The 21,913-nt window shown below is 39.3% G+C and overlaps 1 protein-coding gene across 4 annotated transcripts in view; it reads right to left on the reverse strand.

Moving 5' to 3' along the window:
• The window catches only part of ALCAM (activated leukocyte cell adhesion molecule), a 122,712-nt gene that overhangs the window by 28,344 nt on the left and 72,455 nt on the right, over positions 1-21,913 (reverse strand). For 3 of the 4 annotated variants that reach the window (XM_026063840.1, XM_026063837.1, XM_026063839.1), the window contains exons 2-6: positions 9,634-9,734; positions 6,522-6,741; positions 1,808-1,872; positions 1,299-1,386; positions 239-421 (exon numbers count right to left, since the gene is read on the reverse strand). In XM_026063840.1, the coding sequence (XP_025919625.1) occupies positions 239-421; positions 1,299-1,386; positions 1,808-1,872; positions 6,522-6,741; positions 9,634-9,687 (610 nt within the window). In that variant the 5' untranslated portion in view covers positions 9,688-9,734. Of the gene's footprint in view, positions 1-238; positions 422-1,298; positions 1,387-1,807; positions 1,873-6,521; positions 6,742-9,633; positions 9,735-10,850; positions 10,921-21,913 lie in introns of those variants that run through there. The other variant, XM_026063838.1, reaches the window with a different exon arrangement.

Below are 21,913 nucleotides of genomic sequence, written 5' to 3' on the forward strand. Positions count from 1 at the left end.
AATGCAATCCTGATAATCCAGTATTCTACTGTTAGTTAGCAAGAAAGCAAACTCAGGTAAGTCTGAAGATAAGTATAAATTAGATAAAGAAAGTACTCAGATTTTCTTGCTGCAAACTGGCTTTGAAAAAACACTCCCAACAGTCAAGCAGCAATGTTCCTGTAATTTTATAAACTGTCTCTGATTTTGTTTTCCCCACCCCTGGTGTATACAGCAATAGATGTTTTTAATAACTTACAGTGAATGTCAAAGACTACTGGTTCAGACTGTATTGTTTTCTGTCCAGATGGTCCATAATATGTCACAGTGCAAGCAAACTTTGCATTTGCATCTTCCTTTGTTGGCATGTACTGAAGAGATGATGTCATGGTGAAGAGTCCAGTTGATTTGTCCACAATCTTTTGCAAACTTATGATCACAACTGAAAAGGAAATATTGTTTCAGTATCACACAGCTAGAATTTGCAACCTTCTTCCTATTGTAGATACATCATGCTTGCCTGCCTCTCTATTTGCTAGCAGTCTGCAAACATGCAAGCAACACGACAATTACCCAAGGGACTGTACAGTGTTCCCCCAGTACTGCCACTGACATATACCAGGGTCGTTTTATCCACAACATATTCCTAACATACTGTAGATTTTAAATCAAAACAAAAATCTATTTGCAGACTGTTGTTGTTTTTTTAATACAAATCTCAGCTTACTTTGTAAGACAGAAAGAATGCCTCAAAAATGCTGACAAAAAGAACTGAAGACCACATTTATAACAATTTCATAGGCATTACCTATTTTATGGAAGTTAAAATAACGTAGCTCGTTCAGCCTAGCAAAATCAAAGTTGAGAGGGAAGAAAAAAGTGATCTTCCTAAATCTCCTGGAGAATAAATACCTCCAGTAGAACGAGATGATGACCTGTGTGATCCAAAACACACTACTGGACAGGTATAAAATTGAGACATTTAATACCTAATGAGAAGCTGGAAATTAGATAAAGGCTCCTAACTAACTACTTAACAAAGACTCAAGAAAAGCCTTGCAATACCATTAACAAGGCAACCCTTCTTCCCCAAAATGTGTTTTTTAAGCTAGAACATGACATGCAGGAAACAGAGTATATGGCGTGGCTTGGGTGCTCTGAAAGGCCTAGAAGCTTCTTTCAAGTTTCATTTTGTGCATCAGTAGTTTTCCTCAAAGGAACAGTACTTTAGACTAAAATAGAGCAACTCATATAAATGCAGTTATTCACACATTCACCTATCTGTGGATTCAGAGATATTGTCTGATACCGAAACATACCTTCTTCCACAGGCTGCAAAACTTTTCCGTTTTTGTACCATGTAACATTGCCTTCTGGATAACTATCTCTTGCAACGCATTCCCCGAGCTGCAGAACAGACAGAAATCRGTCACCTTTTCCTCCACTACGTATTAACAGAATTCTATGTTCGTTTATTCTTATTCGGGTAAAATTTCTAGAAAGTTCAAATGCTCAACCCCAAACATTTTTAAATTGCATCAGTGATGCTTTGGTACAATTTGGAAGAGGCTTAGGTGGTGGGTCTAAGGTCAGGACGGCCTCTAATTGCCACTGGGGCAAGGCTTAAACAATGTTGCTGGAGGGAGCTAGTCCGTGCTAAGTCTGGCTATGGAACACAATCTCCACACACACACACGCTTTTAGCAGTCCATCACACACAAACACACACATGCACTCTTAGCAGTTCATCACACCTCTTGGTCTTGACTGTAAAGGAGCTTCAGGCAGCCTTCAGGTACAAAACTTTGAGGGAGAACGCCGCTCTTACCATTTTTAGCTTCTCTGTTTCTAAGAAGTCTGCTTGATGCAAAATTTCTGGTTGAGATGGTTGTTCTAAAACATAAATAGGATAAAAGTACTAGTAAAGGGAGCACAAACAKTTTTTTGAAAAACAAAGCCCACTCTGATACAGCAATATGGACTCTGAGACTAAATAGAAGTCAGGCCTGATACAGTCTTATCTATACTTTTTATACTATTTAAAAAAAGAAAAAAAAGAGATAATTCTACCTAAATATTAGGAAATGGGCAGAAGGAGAAAAAAAACAACCTTAAAATGTGTCATAATTTCCATACGTAATTTTATGCATACTGACAAAATATGTTCTAGCCAGGCAGACCAGTTCAGCGTTTAGGAGGAGAGAACCTGTCTGATCTCTATGAGGTACATGCTGGAGAAAGAACCAGTGGTACAGAAAATAAAGCACCAGTAACACAAAAACAGCTTTACCATTGATATTACTGTAGCCGAGTTGTCACATTTTAACTGGACAAATTCAGACTAACCATTCTTCTGATGTTTATTTTTCTAGCTGCTAATGTTATATTTAGGAAATTTGGATGACATAAGTAAGTGAGGTACTTTAACTGATTTTGAGTCAGTTATGTCGCTCTTTAAAAAATAAACTTTTTCTTCAGTGCCAATATGTCTTCTTACTTACCTTTTTTTTTTTTTTTAAATGGTAGATGGACCCCTTAGCTTGCCAAAGTGGAGGATCTATCAGTGTTTCCATCATAAAACACTATTTTCTAAAGACTATATAACTTGTCTGTTAAAATTCAGTTTGGCCTGAAGCCYGGAATACAAATTTTTATCTCCAAAAGGAACTGGTTTTGCTTCAAGTTTAAAAGCAGCGAGGAAGAGTAAGGAGGGGGAAAAAAACAAAAACAAAAAAACCAATGCTTATACAGCCAAAGGTCTCTGCACTCTAGTGTATGGCTTAAATAAGCATACATATTACATGCTTTTACAGACTGAACCTTCCTTAACCATCCCAGCTTACAGCACCTTTTTTCCAAATCAATCTTCCTGTGAAATTATGCTAGTAATCCTGTCCAAAGGGAGCTTCACACCATCTTGTCAAAATTTCAACACACCAATGAAGTCACTAATCTACAGGTGCACTGCTCCTGCTATCACAAAGGCAGCAGGATTCGGTGAGAACCCATTTCTCTTGTGTGTGTATGTTTGTGCGTACACACACGCACAGATATTCTGTGCTTGCAAGATTAAGCCAAAACAGAACAAAAGAACAGATCAAAGGGGCAATAAAAGAAGTTATTTATTTGACTCTCTCAAACAACTTGCCTGTGGCAAAAAACAAAAATAAACAAAGAAAACAGTCAAAGCTATACACCAAAACCATCACAATGTCTTCAAAGGGCTAACAGAGGAAAAGATTTTTTATTTTTTTTAAGATATGTGCACGTTTATTTCTCTTTTGTTAGCTTTAAAGCAAAAAGGTCAACCTATTTTCTGTAAGAACCAGTCAAGGACAAAGCATTTTCATGTCAACTCAAGCAAATTAGGTTTTCCAAGACCATTAACAGGCCTTCTGGTTTAAATTTTCTGGTCCCATAAACAGGCATATTTGGTTTCCTGTCATAGTCACCCAGCTGATGAACTCAAATCTCAAAACACACAGCTTTCCCCCACCCACCCCCAGCCAAACTTTCCTTCCTTTAATCTGTCTTTTCTCCTAGGACTGCACTCTACCGGCGCTCAGGACGACCTGCTGTGTGCTTTGCACTCCTCTCGTGTTCTCTCTCTGTGAGCAAGGCAAGGACCTCCTCTTCTGGGGCCTCTCAGTGGCTTCTGCAGTTCTGAGGGCTCCAGTTACTGAGCAGATGCTCTAGCTGAGAGGCAGCCACCTGCTCTTTCAGAGCAGCCTCTGAAAAGGAAATGCCTGCTGCCAAATCCCAACAGCCACAGCACAGGCATGGAGGTAATTCACTATAAAAGACTTATTTGGCATTTACTATCTCAGCGTCTGAAGCAGGAAGACATGTTAAGCTTAACAGCAGCAGAGCACACTTTGGTTGGTTTGTAACTTCAGCACACTGCTCATCACTTGACTGAAGAGCTTACCAGAGCACTTTGCAGCTCCATACAGGTATTATAATAGGGGAGAAAAGAGCTCACCACCTGCAAAAGCCAAACATCAGTGTAGCAGGATAGCAGCTAATGTCTGCAGGGCTCATCTACTTTGCAAACTCTGGCCATTTAATTCCAGAAAAAGATGCTGACAAGATCCATCTGGAAAGCTGGTAGAGCTTAAGTAACCCAGAAAGTGTGACTAGCAGGTGGTACCTGTGCAATGAGCCATTTCAGCTCGTTAGTTCTGAGCTAATCAGGTAGTACAGCTGAGGATGCAACAAGCTCCAGTGAAACTTAGCTTCAGTCAAGCCTTCTGGGATATGGGAGAGTGTCAGAGAGCCAAGACTTCCAGTTAATGAGGGTTCACACTGCTGCAGCTTAGCTCTGTATCTGTGGTTCAAGTTGCTTACAAACTACTGATTAAATAAACGAAGCTTGCAAGCTACTCTTAATCATTTCCTAATTAAGAAAACAAGCAAACAAAAAGAAAAATCCACAAAATCAGGCTCAAGGAAGTTAAATGCAAAAATCTATTTGTGGAACCCTGAAGTTGTGAACTCTAAATGAAAAACTACAAAGGTAATTTTTTCTTGCAGTATTAAGTCAGCCACATTACATATGTGGTATTTTCTCTTCTTGTTTTCCTTAGTAAATAGAAGCTTTCTCTATTAGTATTAATGCATACTATAAAACATACAAGCTGTGCTCCATGGCTAAATTAGCATTGAGTTAATATTTAGTATGGTATACACTAATTCAAGCAGTTAGTATTTTGTTCGCTATATACTATAGTCTCATCTACATATTTACTGGTGTGCAATAAGTAAACATGATAATTCTTTATCATTTCCTCTGGAGCACTGTGTTTACTATGCCTGCTCTGAGCACACTTGTTCCTGTCGTCATTAATTCAATTGTTCTTGCAGTCAAATTCAAAGTGAAACGAGGGAAAGGAATTACTGTTGACTCCTAATCTACCTTCAAACTGATTTATGCCACTGACAGACTTCTGCCAAAGCAATGCTGAAGAATCCCTGACACCTTCTCTCTGAAAGAACTCTTTAAGATTGCCCTTCTAAAATATATTTATGTTTTTCAAGCAAAAGTGTGATCTGTTTGAAGCTGCCTATCCCTGCAAGCAACATGTTCTGACAACAGCAAACTACTTTGAGTGTGTAAATCTGCATTTGAAGAGCAACAAAGGCCAAAGAAAGCAATGTATAAATATGAAGTTGAGAAAGATATCCACTGCAGTCATAGGGCAGTATTTAAAAAAAGTTAACTTTAGTTCAGCAGACCTGTGCCCCTCTTAAGTCCATAAAAAGGAAGAAGAGACTTCCTCCCCGAGTGAGTCAGAGTACAAAGGATTATACTTCTGCTCTGAAACACCACCTGGAAAAGCCCAGGTTCATCCACTCTCATGTTTGAGTCCAGAGTGSGACTGTGACTCAGAGTGCCTTGGTTTACACTGCAAATCAGTCCTTTGGGATGAAACTAAACCAAAAGATGTGCTTCAGAAATTCACTTAATGCTTCCCACCAACAGTCATTTGGTACATGGGGCCAGACTAGACCTAGTTCAAAATAAAATTCCCTGAAACATGCATTGTGAGGATGCTGGCTCCTGAGCACCGGCTGTATTGCTCAACAGGTCCGATCTTGTGGTAGCTAAGCTGCTAATATAAATGTAACCATTGTCTCTAGGACACTGGACAGCACAAAGAGAACTCTTTCAAGACTAAAATCATCCTCTGTAAATTGCTCTCAGAGTATGCTCAAAGGTGTAAATGCCACATTACCATTTTTCAATAGACTAGATGCTTCGAGAATCTCAAATCTGACTTCAGTAATCATAAAAGGGAGGATCTCCAAAAGCTGCTCAGTAAGAAGCCTCAGGAAATCAGGTTTCTGTGAGATTTACTGTTTGACTTAAAAAAAAAAAAAAAAAAAAAAAAAACGACAAAACCCTACCATATACATCCAAGACTCTTGAAAATCTCACTTGTGATCAATAATTTGTAGTGTTGTCAAAATGCTAATAAACTTTTGTAGCTCTTCCTTGCTCTAAAATGGCATTGCAGGCTGGTATTCCTCCTGGTAGCTCAGCAGGGAACAAAATATGCATCTTGGGCTAGCAACTTGTTTTCCAGCCTCTGTCTCTTGCTCAAAGTTCATTCTATTGCCTACTACCTCCTCGGGGTGGCTTTAAACCTCTAAACTGACATCTAGTACTTCAGACCACACACAGTTAATACTTTTCTCCTGCAGAAAAGCTCACTCAGAGAACAAATGAAAAATAATCAGTGCTAATTTTACATTTTTCATTTCCAAGGCCAAATGACATCACATAAGTGAGTCACTATCAAAGCCTAAAATTCACTTTGAGCCAGCACTTATCATGAATAAACTGTAAGTGCAGGCAGTCCTGTTATGTAAATGTTACCAATAAATTACATTTTTTAAAACTGCATAAATCTGCTAGTCTTAGTAATTTACTCAGCCAAACTTACTTTCTTGGCTTTAATCTTTCCCTTAAACAAAAATTTCCTTAATTTAAGATTCAGGTATGATGAATGTTAATGGTAGTGACAACTAGTTTTACTTACTGAACACTTTGACTATCGTTGGCTCTTCAGAAACATCATCTTCGGTTACTAGCATACATACAAATCTCTTTTCATCACTGATCCTTGCATTCTTGATGGATAACGTATAGTTTTCTGAGAGAGACAACCTGTCTTTGTAGTCTGGTACATCATCATACTGTACACTTTTTTTTGTTGATGATCTGAAGGCAATAAATACTGGAGATCCATTTGGCATTTCCTATAATAAAATGATAAACACCTCTATTTTTCATAAACACTCATTTAGAAGTGCTTCAAGATCTGCAAATGGTGCAAAAACATAATTTTAAAAATCTGAAAACCCCATGAGATTACTTTTCTGCCCATTAATTTCTGCTGTACAGACAGGAAATTCAGTGTTATATAAGGGCTAGTTTAAGACTGCTGTGGTACACACTCAAAATATCATCAGTAGAAATAATTTCAATCCTTTGACCCAATCTCAGCAAAGCATAGGGCTTTCTGAGATCAAGGCTGGTGGTTCTGGCACCACCTGATTTCCGTGCATATGAAAAAGTATTTGAAACAGAGGCATTCATGAGCTAGGCTCAAAAGCTTCAGTTTCCTTTTTTGACAGTTGTTTTACATATTTCTATTGTGTGTTTTACATATTTATATTGTATATATTGTGTGTCTGGGATATTCAGACTTCATTCCAAATGCAGTATTTAATCAGGCATAACTGCCTATTTTATTCTAAATGAGCTTTTTTAGCTTTTTCTGTTTGTTTTTAAAAGACCCAAAAGCTCGTGGCATGGGAATATACATACAAATATTGTTATTTATGCATCTCAAGATAATCTGCAACATATCATTTTCTAAACATCCTCCTTACATCAGTATGCAGTTGCTATCCTAAGAAGGAATACAAAAAAGAAGAATCTTGCACAAACCTGTCATATCAAAAATTCATTCTTATGAGAGACAAAGTTACAGGCTGAGTTCTGCTGGATTCAATTTCTCCCCCCCAACATAGAAAAGGGACAGACACTGCCCCCCTTTAAGGGTGGCAAGATGAAAAGTTGAATCCATCTTTATGTTCAATATTGTGCTGAGGGCTGGAAGAGGTTTTAGTTCTCTTTTAGCTTCTATCCCTTGCATCTTGTGGCACTGATACTAGTCATGTTCCCAGCACAGTCTCTCAGCTTGACTACAGAGCCTGCAAAAGCATGACGATGCTGTGACAAGAGATAAGTGGTGTCAGAGCTGCAGCAGGGAGCAGGAGACAACAACTAATGTGAAGTTTAAATTCCTTTACAATCTTTCTCCCTTTTCCACTTTTAAATACATACTTGGATTATTTTAGATGTCCATCAGTCAGAAAAAACAAGACTGTCTTGATAAATTAGAAGTTGGCTGTTGATGCAAATGAGCTCTTAACTCTATGACTACCTGGTGCATGAGCATTCGCAAGTACTAACTGCAGCTAACAGTCTGCTCCAGCTGCACCAGAATCAATGTACTTCTCTCAGTACTTCCAAGTTTGTACCAGGCACCAGCAGAGCTACTCCCAAGACAGCAGAGTAGAAACCAAAATTCTTCTTTCTTCCAGTGAAATAATAACCTTATCAAAAAAAACCCCAAACCAAGAAACACCCCCCCACCCCCCAATAACAAGTTGGGAGTTGCCTAGAGAGAATGGGCACAAGTTTCACTTGATTGTATGGACTATGTCAAAATTTTTTCCTACAACTGTAACTCTACAGACTTTTTTGCAAACAAGGCTTTGTAATCCTTTATATCATGGTTGATGTTATCTGTGAAATGTGCACACTTAAAACAAGTCATAATGTCTCCATTTACTGACTAGGACTTGTCTGAGATGAACAATTCAAATGCACTGGGAAAAGAAAATGGATTTCTTTTTCTCAGAATAGCCTTGCATCTTCACAGAGATCAACTTCTGTCTTTCTAAGAAAAGCCAGTAGACCAAAAAACACATTGTAAAACGTAGGCCCTGAATCTTTTGAGTGCTTACACGAAACATTTTTTGCCCTCCCTTTTATGGAAACATTTTCCACACAGTTCTGACTTAGCATCCCAAAACATGTTTGTGGAACAGGAACTCTTGAGTGTGCGAGGTCTGTAAAGACTGYGAACCTCCAGGTACAAGGGAAAGAGCCAGTGGGGATTATGCAACAACTGCAGGGGTAGATCCTTCTGCTTTAAAATGGGCCAGGGGATGCCATTTAGAAAAAGAGAGTGAGAACTACATACTCTTAAATACAAATCCACTGTCAGAGTAGAAATTCAGGCTGTGCAGTCACTCCTGAGCAAATGGCCCTGCCACTCCTCAAATTATCTCTTATTGCTGGTAACATTTTGGTTTGAACATAAGAGGAGATTTAAATTAGCTTTACAGAAGCAGGAAAAACACTTTTGCTAGCACCAGTCGGAGAAGCTAAAGGGTTTTGCTGTTCTAGTGGTTTTCTTTCCATGTGTGCTTCCAGTGTTCTAGGGACTCTGATCTACTTACTCTCCTTCTGGCCCTCGAGGCAGGAAAAGTGCATTCTGTGATGTCTCTACTACAGGCTAATTGAGATAATCATCAGAGCCCTGGCATGTCTGTGGTGTGCCTCTGTTCTCTGCACGCCAGAAACGGCAGAGTGAAACCGCCAATGATTCTATTAAGGTTGGCTTTGCGCTCTTCACTGTGCATAAAATACACCGAAGCGTGAAACAGTATTGAGTGACTGTCAGATCAACCAAACACAGGGACAGAGTTTTCCCAGGGATGAAGCACTCCCTGCTTCAGGCAGCCTGCTTCAAAAGTGTTCAAATGTCCAGGGACGGTTCAGTCAAACTAGTGAGACACCACTGGGTAACACGCCAATTTTCTAATACTGGTTGGCAGAGAAGTCCTGGATAATTATTTCTCTTGAACAAAGAGATTAATTCCTCATACTGCTAATCTATACTTGGCAGAAATTATACAGATTGTAATCTTGTAGTCTTACACACACAGAAATAAGTATCATCTCCTACTTGGCAGAAATTCTATAGGTTGGAATCTTGTAGTCTTACACACACTAAAATATGTATCATCTTATACTAGCTCTAATGAATTAAGGTTAAGGGAAGCTATACTTACATATTTCCATTTTCCAAACATAAGACCATCTGGTACTTCTAGACGACAAGGCATAATAATAGTATCTCCATATACTGCATTTACTGTATACAATCCCAGAGCTAGAGGAGAAACAGAGAAAGAGAGGAAACAATTTAAGTGTTTCATTGAATTCCAGTGTGCTAGCTAGTATTTAGTTCAAGGCTATTAAAAAGGAAAAAAGAGAGACAGGTCCCATTGCAAATGGTTATTTTCCAGCATACAGGATTTACCCCTAAATCTCTAACAAAACAGGATTCCTGACAAAAAATACATTTACTCAGATACTGTGACCCTTTTGGATCCACATTTCCTGCTGCAGTCAGTAGGAGCTAAGTGGATTTGAAAACAGAATTTCACCCACTCAACCAGATGAACGCACACACAACAACCAGTATCCACAGCTATTATTCCAAACTACTCTTATATCTGGAAAAGGAAAACCCCAAACATTTATTTTTCCTATCTGCAAAATTGCTGGCCACTTCTTTCTGGAGAGGTTATGCTACAACACAGTATCATGATGAGGCCAGCAGAAAAGCGCCTTTTTTTCTTTTTTTTTTTTTGTCTGTTGCACTTAGGCTGGAGCGCTCCCAGGGCAGAGACAGGAGGGGACAGAGAGCAGGCTCCAGGGAGATCTTCCCTCCAGCGCTCGCTCGTGCTCAGGGAGCAAGTGCGCCGGCTGCCCGCTCCCCGCTCCCTCCCTCCCGCCCGTGGCTTCTGCCAGGGTCTGACGCCCGGAGACGCAGGCCCCCCTTGCTCTCCCTCCAGTTCCAACTGGAGCTGCCTAATCAAGGGCTTGCTGCCAAGGAAACCTCATTTAAGAGGCAGCAGTAGGCTGCTGGAGATGTCACCAGCCCTGTAGAAACACTCAGGCCTTCTAGCGGCCTTCGTTTTTCGGGAGATGCAGCCCTTCTTGCTCACGCTGGCGCATCCGCACAGCGAGCCTGCTCCTCCGTGCCCTGCAGAGCAGACCTACTGAGCGGAGATCTTCCTGCGAGTCCTCAGGCAGCCCCTGGCACCACCCGGCAATCCTCTCGCTTTCTGCACGTGTACTGTACAGGGAGGCTTTCCCAAGGGACTCTTTTCTTTGAAGAAGATCAGGCATTTTCTAAGAGCCAAACTTCGAATTCCTTGCCTACAACTTGAATTGGATGGATTCCCGAACACTTCGCCCACGTGAGGACTGCGGAGCTCACCTCTATCACAGCCTGCGCCGAGCATTTGTATCACAGTGACAGGTAGGCTGGTTCTTTTTTTTGTGAGGCACTGCGCAAAGAAATAGTATTTCAAAACCCTTCCTTTGAAAAGCGTACCACCTAGAAGACACTTCGCGGTAATGCAGAGAAGCAGACAAGCAAGCTGAAGCTCAGTGGACTACATAATAGGCAGCAACACTAGCGCACATCTTGAGTTTTCTTCAGGGGACTCCTTTTCAACCAAACAACCACTAGTCTTTTGAAGCTGTTATATAATTAGTCACAAACATACTTTAAATATGTTAGATACATTATAAAGACTGTATTCTCTAATCTGCTATACAGTCTGCAAAGACCAGCTGTTCTCAAAATTAAAATAGCAGTTGGTCCACTAGATGGTGCTGAATAAATGCAAACTTTAAAAATGTTACGAAAAATTTTGAAAAAATCAGGTAACTGTAATATTTACTGAAGCAGGACCAATGTTGCATGAAATCAAGCTCTTGGTGGAAGTAAAATGAAAAAAAGAAACAAATTTCCCCCTTGGCCATCTCTTGCAATCATCCTCATTCTGATCTTTAGAAGGGGGACAAAGTAATTTTAGTTTTAAAATTTGAATCGCAATTTTTATTTCTGTTAGAGCTAGCAAACAGTCCTTTTTGGTTCCGTTCTCCCATGAGTGCAAGATTACAAGACAGACTTGCTAATATAAATTCAAGAAGTATATATATTCAAGAGGTAAGCTGGTTAGTACTAGTTCAAACTCCCATCATGTATCACTGGTAATTTAAAATTCTATAATGGTATTTTACATCACACGGAAAAATAGGAATCTGCTCCTTCTGCTGGGATATATTGTCTGTCATTAGGGGAAAACAAAATAACCCTGCGGGGTTTGTACTGTTGTTTTTTATTCCTCTCTCCTAGACAATCATTTAACCCCTGCAAATTGCTACGGTAACACGTATACACTATCCAATACTTGACCAACAGCCTCAGGAACATGAATGAAACTGTTTGGAGAGAGGATTTAGGTTTATAGCATTCAGAGCAGGTAATCAATGAATAGCGTGATGAATGGAAAGACTGGCCTCCGATTTAAGAAAAACCCTTTAATCTAAAATGTGTTCCTTAAAACAGGCAAAAACAACAAAACCATGTCTTGCCATAAATTCTGCCTGAACTAAAATTATACAGTTTTCTAGAAACTTGTAACACGTAGAATCAGAAAGAGGTTCTTATTACCGAGGTGTTTATTACATAGACACAGAGAAACAAGTTCTTACAAGAATACAAGAGGCCCTGCTGTAAAATTTTCCCCTCTCTATTCTGTAGCAACAAATCTAGGACATTTAAGGAGTGCAAACTAGTTGAATCACTGAAAACTTCCACAGCAGGAACTGCAGTAATCTCTGCAAAACAATTTTGCAAAGCTATATATTAAAAATGACAAAAAAAGCCCTAAACAAATTTGGAAGTTCCTCTTTTTGTTGCTGTTAGATATATTTGTAAAATGCACGGCTGGAGAGGAAAATAGAAGAAAATAACTGCCTAATTACGTGACAACGCTTACCATCAATCATCATTTTCTGAGGGCCCTTGAGTTTCCTTCTCATTCTAAGAGAAAGAAAAGAAAGAGGAATCTACAAATATATAACAAATTGTTCCACGCACTAACATAACACAGGGTCATGTCAAGGCCATCATATCTCATTAACCGCAGGAGGGAGCAAAAGCAATTGTAGGGAATAACACTGGAAGAAGCCACTGGACACCATCCCCATGGTGCTGCGTTCCTGATGTACCTTTCTATAGCAGAGTGAGGTCTCAAAGAGCTCCCCCGCATGATTTTCTGATGCTGCCTACTAAAACTGGGCCAGTGTTGCTAATAACAGCACTAATAGAGAGGGGCAGGATCTGTTCCCATCTATGTTGGGAGAAGCTCCACTGAACTAGCTAGGAACTACAACCCTACACCCAGACAAGCCAGCTCAGTTTCCCTCCACTTTGTTATACACAGGCTTGAGCAAACCAAGGTGCCTCTTAACTCATTTCCCCCTCTTTGATCCAGTGGTGAAGAAATTCTGCTTTCAGCTAGATTAAGCCTTTCCGCATGGGTTTGGAGAAGGAAAGAAAGCAGCAGCATCAGGAGGTATTATAACCCAGAGAAAGATCCCAGCAGTACGCTGCTAAATTGAGACGACATTTGCTGCTGATGCTATTAATTACAGTACTTTCCACATCACCTTGGCAGTGCTAACTGGCATCCTTCTTCATCCCCCTCTCGGCATGCGTTCCCCAAGGGAAGAGCCAGCCAGTTAGTACCCACATATTTGKGTGACAAAACAAAAAGGCTGTTTTGTTGATCAGAGCCTTAAAGGCAACGAAAGTTCTGTTAGCATTTCATTTTAGAACCTTACCACGAGTAGTATATGATGCAGGTCATAATTTAGAATAATAATTATTATTATTTTCAAACCAATGGGGTCATTTAACAGGAACAGATAGAATGCAAATATCTAAAAATCAGGAAATTTCAATGTTTATCTGAGAAATAACAAAAGCTGCAGGAAGCATGCGAAAAGTAGTCATGTTTTCCACCTGTCTTCCATTTGAAATACCAAATGCTTTTCTTGCAGCAAATGCCTTTTTAAAATGCTTAAGAGTAACATTTTTTAGATGAATTTAAAACAGAACAAAGGCTGTTTAAACACCCTTTAGATGCAAGATTCATTGGAGACTATGAAGCTATGTCAGAAAGTTGTGGCTAGCAGCGTTACTGTCTGAAACTCACCTTCACCTGCAGGCTCGGCTGCCCCACAGCACAGCTCAGCCCCATTTGCTAAAGTAATGGGAAACGGGCAACCGAGCCTCCCTCAACACCCCTGAGGCCACTGATGTTGGGTGGGCAATACACTCACATTTGCTCATAGCTCATGTTTTAACTTTGAACTCAACTGGCATTTTATATGTGCAAAGATGTCTTCTATCTTCCTTCTGTACCCAGTTCTTAACTGCTGATGCTTCTGCTCCTGGAAAGTTCAGCAATGATATTTTCATTAAATTTTCCGGACCTGAAGAGCAAGGTTGCATTAACAGAAAGCAGCAGGACACTGTGGTTGTTACTGCTTTTTGTGGCTATCATTAAGGGCCCTGTAGGCCTGCAGGCAGAGGAGGTCATGACATTAATGGCTTCCAGAAGGGCAGTGTCCAACCCAAAGAGCTGCTGTTTACTTAGTGCCTACTTCAGAAACTGCCAGTCAGTTTGGCGTTCCAAAACTTTCCTTGAGATTTTGGCCCTCCCACCTAGCCCCGATTACCTTGTACATATGCATATGTTGTGGTAGGCTAAAAAGCTTTGCCTAGTGAAATAAATATTTTATTAAGTTGCTCAGTACCACTCTGAAAGCAGCAACAGGCGTTTTTTTCTTTCTGCCCTCCCCTCCGCTCTGTTGCTGAGACTAAAGACATTCTGGGCATATGTGTACACACAGGTTTCTCTTAAGCATCCACTTAGCTTCCAGCCTGGGAAACGTCAATATTTCACAAAGAAAAGAGCTGCAGCTTCTTAAGATCAGGAACTCACCTCTTATTAGCAGGGKKTTTTTKTTGTTTTTTTTTTTAAGGACAAGGCAGCATATGAATGACAGCTGGGCACTGGTGTGATGCAAAAGGTATTAGCAAAAAATTGTCCAGCTTTGAATGAATGAGACAGGGCCTGTGAGTGGATACTCACTGTCCCAGCTGTTGATGACAAAATGCTTCATGATGATTTTAATGCTGAAAAGTATTTCCCACTTAATTGCAAAGCACTGTCTAGAGAAAAAGTTAGAAGAGTTGAATTCTTCAGATACTCAACTTTAAACTACTTTTTCTCCTTTTCTTTTCCTTGCTTGTCAGAAAGTCACTTTTTCTGTAAGACATTTACTAGTCTTTCAAGAGTTTTACAAGACTGACTATGGGAGCAGAGGAAAGAGAATACAGTGAATGTCATGGTTCTCATGTTTCCCTATCATGGCCTGACTGAAAGTCAGCTGAAAAAAATGGGAAGTCCTGAGCAGACATAACGTGCTCTAAAACATCCTTTTGGCCCAGCCACAATAGCCTGGGAGCCAAACATCACTTATAGCCCCAAGACTGCAGAAAAAGGAGGTGCCCAGGTGCCATTTTTTCAAGACATTTTCTTTGCGATCCATCTCACTCTACTAAAAACAAGTCTCTTCACATGAGCTACAACAGGCACTTCTGCAAACTGTCCACACAGACATTCCTGTGGACATTTGCAGTGTTTGGTTTTTGCTCAGTTTCATGTGCACTAACCAAAGGCAACCAGAGAGAATATTCCTGGATAACACCATGGTATTCATCTTCTGGCACAGCACAGAAGACACAAGATACTCTTCAGAATTTCAAAAGACTGGTTAAAGCAAGCATTAAAAAGCCCCGCGTTATCTGAACTCACACACAGGGCAACCCTTCTTTTGAAGTGGTGGGTACAAGCATTCCTTGTTTTAAATTTTAGGCATCAAAAGCGGGAAGCAGGCAAACATGTCAAATCAAGAAAAATCAAGAAAATCCAAAACTGATTACCTCCATCTAACACACAGGACTGAAAACAAATGAGTAAGTATTCATAGATATGTTATCTGATATAGGTTATATAAACATGATATTGTTTTGTATCTCTGCCTCTTTAAATAAGGAAACAAATCTACATGCTGCTGATTAAGATTTCAGAAGGGTTATTAGTTATAAGAGAATCACCAATAATATCCCAGAGAGAAAATAAGTGCAAATAAAAATATCCAGCAGCATTTCATGTAACAGAAACTCATAAAATAATATAATAGAACTTGCTGAATAGAGTTTCTTATGCTTTATCAAAGCATTTCTTCAACGGTTTTTAAATCCTGAATAACATAAGAGTGCAGACAATTTAACACCAAAGGAAAAAATCCTTTATCATCTTCTAAGCACTGATGCAATGGACAGCAATTACCCTTTGGAATCGTCACTGCTAACACAAGCTTTCTGAAGATGTAAAATAACTGAATGGGAATGCACGTTCATTTTTTGGCAAGATTCAACTCAAAACATGGACTTGATTCTGGAAAATGTTGAAATTCCTTTTCATAAGCTGGTCCAAAAAAAATCCTAATTAACTCTAAAGATACAAGCAGTCAAACCTGAAGAGGAGCACTTCTCTGCTTAGTACTAATTTTGGCAAGTACTCAGGCAGATTAGGGAAATGGAGCCTGGCGCCCAGCAAAATTAAGCCATCAGGCAGTACACATCCGGAAACAAGCAGAGTATTTAATGCTAAAAAGATACCAAAAATACCAGAGCTGGAGAGCACTTGTTAAATGTCAACACAATTCAGGTATCATCACCCTACAAAGCAGTATGCTAAATATAAAACATCCAGGGTTTTTCCATATAAATGAGAAAAAATTACTAATGGAAACACTTCTGATGGAGTAGAAAAGAAAATACTGAAAAAATCAATGCTTTCACAGCAATGAAATCAAGCTCATACTACACCTGGAACCACAGAGTTTATCATACATGTTATGCTGAAAAAATAGCTGTATATAGTTTGGAGGAAGGAGACGAGGGGAGAAGGGATCGTTTTTATTTTAAGCCAGAAAATGCAAACATATGAAAAAAAAATTCACTCTCCAAGTCTCTGAACCTTCAAAATGTTACCAAGTTCACAAAAATTCCGTTTTTCCTGTTTTGCATCCCAAAATGACCTGGTCCCGTACATCTTCAGAGATTCTTCCCCCGATGAGCCCTACTAACTAAGATTCTCCTGCTCCTTTCAAATTCTCTATAAAGCATTCAGATGTTCTCCTTTATCACTAGAGAGAAAGCAGGCACAATTAGAAACTAGCTCAGATAACCTGCCACATCTTATCAAGTCAGCCTGGGCTGCATCGCCCTGTCACTAAAGACTCCTCTGCCCCCTCCACCAAGAGGCCAGCACATGAGTCTCCTTGCGACTTTGCTCCACGGCTCAGGCAGTTGTGCACTGCACAGGAAGCCCAGTCGTCTTCAGCTATTACTGCACGTACGTATAGCTTGGCTTTCTACATAGTCCTAAGCGTGAGTTCAAGACTGGGGCCTCCATGAGTTTAGACAGGATTGCCAGGCAAAATCCCACTGAGCACGTTCGCTACAATTTTTAAAGTCCTACAGCACGACGAAATCAAACCCTGGGTGATGCGTGTTTATTTGATTATAAACCACACTACTCAACTGCAGCTTATTTCACTGTGGGCTACTTCTGGGCTAAGATTTCAAAACACCCAGTTATTTCTGTACTTAGGTGGCTACTTCCCCTTCCTCCCACGCCAGAATACAACTTTCACATCTGTACGCTCCCTTCATGAGGCCTTTGCCGGCACTTTGAAATGGAACCATTTCAGCATAAACTTTTGAAAACTTTGAAGGGAATTTCAATCCTCAAGGCAGAGGGGTCTTAGAAAGTTATAAACTCCCAGGAGCAGGTGGTTTTGTGGTAGAAACTACAGTGCATTTGCACTGGTTGTCACTCCTGCAAGGTCTACCTTAGCGAGGTTCACACTGAGCATTCCTCTCAGCATCTTATAGCATCATCGCTGTTAGAGGAGCAAACTGGAGAATTTGCAGAAGAAAAGCTTCTTCAGTCTGAATGCACCAAAACTCCTACATAGTTTCTAAATAATTATGACTAATAAACTTTGTCAGTTTAGGAACTCTAAATGTTATGTATAAAGCAATAATCATCACAATGATCATACTGTAATCATTAAAACGTTTCTTCAATTTTTGATAGGTATGCAAAAGAAATTTGTATATAGTAATTCTCTTAAAATTCAAATGTCCATCATTAAGTGACAATAATAATACATTTAAAGTACAACAGATACTACTTTCAAAGTCAGTCAATCTTTCAAACTACCTAAAAAAAAGCTGTTACAACTAGCTTCTGCAAAGCTTGAGGCAAAATGAGTTTAAAGCTCAGCAGTTAGCTCTAGACTAATGGATGCAAAATTAATTACTTGTGCCAACAGATAAATCTTTCTTTCTTTCTTGGCCATTTTGCCAGTGCTCAGCTCCAAGAAGACAAAGGAAACTGCTCTGAAATTGGACCAGCAAAGACCCCTGGTTTACTTGGGACTGGTGAGAGCACCTCTGCTTTTTAATGCAGTCTCTATTGAATAAGGAAGGCTCTAAAATCTACAAAAGAACTAGAAAGAAAACCCATGAAAGACACCACATGGACTATGTTACACAAGAATTTTCCTTTCAAAAGGAAAGGTCCTAAACTTCTTTCCACAAAAACAAAACAAAACAAAACAAAAAAACCCCACCACTTGCAATTTTAATGACCCTCAGTTTATATTATTTTACAGAAACTCTAGCTTTAGGCTTAGAATTGTATATATCTATTTTCCTGGGTTTTGTACTACTCTGAGAACAATCAGATTTGTTCTATAGACTGACTTGAGGGTTTAAAATTCCAAATAAACCTTACAGACTTTAAGAAGTTATACGTATACTGGTACCATTATAAACAACCAAGATGCAGTGTAATTCCAAGCAGATATTTACAAATATGACTTATGGAACAACCTATATACCTATAAAGTCTTGAACTAGTAGAAGGCCAGCAGAAACAATGTTTCCACAAGATCTGGGTGGAACCACATCAAAAGACAATATTGGAAAGCTGTGGTCAGCATCAAAAAAAACAGTTGCATTTCTTATGAGCAGCATACAGTGGAAAAAAGCTACCTTTCCCACAGTTAATGCCTCAGTGGAAAGACTAGTGTTAATAATTTGATGAAGAATTTTCCAAAACATTTTTAGGATAGTACTCATAATTCAAAGTCAGAGATAGGCTGACCAACACATCTTTCTGCAAATACTTCTGTTCAAGATGTAGCCTTGACTAAAGTAACTATGATTAGTTTTTTCTAAATATACTTGAAAATTGAAAATAATGAAAATAGTTACTAACATACGGTGTGATTTTTACAAATGTTCCAGCACATCTGCCAAGGCAGTGAGTTTTAGCTTACAAAACAAAGTTTGATGGTACAAGCTGTCTGCCAAGAGATGAGAAGCAGTGTGGGAAAACAGTTCCTGAGTCAATACTGCAATGAGTTTCAACTTCTAAGTGTACCTAATTAGGCAAAATGGGATCAACAAAAATTTCTCTAGTATGGTGAAACTTCAAGGCATTTTGAGTTTAGCTTCTGACTGCTTCTGCAACATACTTCTATCACATGCTTCTCGGCTTCCCTTCCAAAACACTCTTCATTTGCTGAAGCTACTCCAATTATTTTTCCTCTTCTCTGTTATGCTAGTCAGCAATCCTGCTGAGCAACCAACAGTTTAAAGGGACTTAAAAGTTTCTATTAAGTCAAATAAAACCTGCAGCTCAAAAATACTATCTAAAACCCTCATTATTTTCTGTAATGAATCCTTTTTTTTTTAAAATAGACAAATGTCGATGGATAGCATAATAAATAAAGAGTTGGTCTTCTTGCTTTTTCATAATGTGGTATTGACAGCATGGATCAATATACTCACACAGTAATAGAACAGAAAAAACATATAATTTATGCATAAATGCTGAATAAAAGGCTAAACAGCATATGTTTTTCATATCAGAATTATAAGAGATTTTGTTTTGGCACTGTAAGAGTATATTACCCTGTCATCCTAAATTTTAAGTCAATGTGAAGTTGGCAGTTCTCCAAAGGAGAAGGTATCTTGAAAAAGAATGGGATTGGACTTTTACCACTTGTATCCTTCTCCTCGTTTGCATTGCTTCACTACAACAAGGAGCTTCAGAAATGTGGCTGCAATTGTGGTCATAGTGAAGCAGGGAAGGGGGCGCAAATGGCAAAAGGGGCCCAAAGCTGCTGGCTCCTTCCACAGGGCACCTGGAAATGAGGAGACTGTTTCTCTTAGGGCGAGACACTTCGTCTCCTTTCCTACCACATGGCTGAGATTTTGTTGCATTCAACCATTAAACTAAGAATCCTCTTTTCATCAGCTGTGAAGGATTAAACAAGTGGGAGTAAGTGCAAGACTGCCAGAAAGTGGTCACTGCATCCCACTTTGTCAACTGCTATTTCTGGAAGGTGCAATTACAGTACCATACAAGACTTTGCTGTGATAAGCCATTTAACAAAAAACACATAGAGCATGAGCGTCCCTGACCAAGAGCACTCTTTTCAAACTATGAAAAACACAGGAAAAGAGTTTTATTTCCTACACATTATGGTTCATGGACATTAGTAAAGTAATACTAGCTTGCCTATATACGTTTCCATTCTAAGAACATTCCTATAGATTTTGTTCTGTGAGGATCTATAAGAGGACAAATAGAAGATGGATCTTCCATATACAATTATCTTAGAAATTATGCATTACCTTAAGGAACAAATGCCTTATTGATCTATGCTCCAACTTCTGCATCAAAACACACAAAGGAAAAATAAGCAAGTCCAGTTTTGGAAAGTGGCTGATAAGCATCATTTTTTTCCTCCAGGATCATCCAGATACAAGAACACACGCAAAAACAAAATCATCACAGAAAAGCCTGACCCTGAATCCTCACACTCCCAATCAAATACATGGAAGGGCTCTGTCTCCCAGTTCGTAATGCTGCCAACAGCAGCATTAAAGCTAGTTGTTTTCCCTCAGTTGCTTTCTGTACCTCTTCTACCTCCGCATATCTAACACTTGTCAGTGCATTTCAGTAACAATTTTTTTTTTTTAATAAAAAGTGCATGCCCCAAAATATATATTTCTTACATTCCATTTAGTATGAAGGACTCTTAAGAGGAAATCAACATACTAGAAGACAAATCGAAGGATCATTTTGCCAAGTATTAGGGGGGGAAAAAAAAAAATCACAGACTAACCTAGATATAAGTAAGTGCAATGGAAATAATTATGACTTATGAGAAACAATGTAATGCAAAAAATTAGAAAAGCTAATCTGGTAAATCAATGCCACTGCAGTCCTTTTATGCAAAGAAATCTCAATAACAGGCACTGCTGTAACCACTTTCCTCTCCTGAATTTTCCGCATTCTGTCTACAATCCTCCTTCTAGGAGGAGGCGCTTCCCTTCTGCCTGGCTAGGATCCTTCCATGTTGAAAATTAATGCCTGGCAGTTTTCAGTAATACATACATACATATATATATTTTAACATGCTTGTTGTTCCTCTGTTTCAAATGATGATTTGCTATGTTAAGTAATACTAATACTACGAAAAAGGACTAATCTCTACTATTCAATATGTTCCAGCTCTGCAAACCTTGCCCTCCTCATTACCTCCACATTCAGCTGGGCATTTGCCTGCTGAGGCAAAACTGYCCTCAGGTTCAGACGCCTAAATCCTGTCCGTTGACTCTCTACCTGGTGTCAGCCTTCTCCCCTATAGCCAACAGGGCTTTGAGCAAGCAGAGGAGAATATGTGCAGAGAAGGCATCACTTTTGCATCTCTTTCTTAAGCAGAACTCTGAAACATTTGCAACGGCTTTGATCACATTCTTATATTAATCCTGTACTCTAGAATAAATGCCCCCCCCCCAAAAAATTTGGTCAATGAAAGTTTGACTGACAACTTGCAGAAATACACACTGTAACTTCCACTGACTCTCTGTAGAGACAGTCACCTGAAATCCTTTATCTAGTATCATGTATCACCTAGCTACCTTCCCTTCATCAGAGCGGAGGGATCTACAGCTAATTAACAAGCGGTGTCCTGCCAAACTTCTATCCTGCATTCCTATTTGCCAGACCTGCTGCTTGCTGGTTTTAGCAGTGTTTATTCCCAAAGAAAATTACATTCAACCAACACAAGAAACATAACATGCTACTGTAATGTGTACCAAAACATTATTTTCTGTAAATAAGCTGCATTTATTTAAGGTGAAAAACATAAGGTACATGATCACTTCAAAAAAAGCCTTATAGAACGCACAAGTTTAAAAGGCACGGGTAAAGGTCAGATTTATCTTTCCATAATTCCAAGAGGGTTGACTAAGCTGTATGT

Source organism: Apteryx rowi, unplaced genomic scaffold (genome assembly GCF_003343035.1).
Source record: "Apteryx rowi isolate R43461 unplaced genomic scaffold, aptRow1 scaffold_201, whole genome shotgun sequence".
In the NCBI taxonomy this organism is placed as follows: domain Eukaryota; kingdom Metazoa; phylum Chordata; class Aves; order Apterygiformes; family Apterygidae; genus Apteryx; species Apteryx rowi.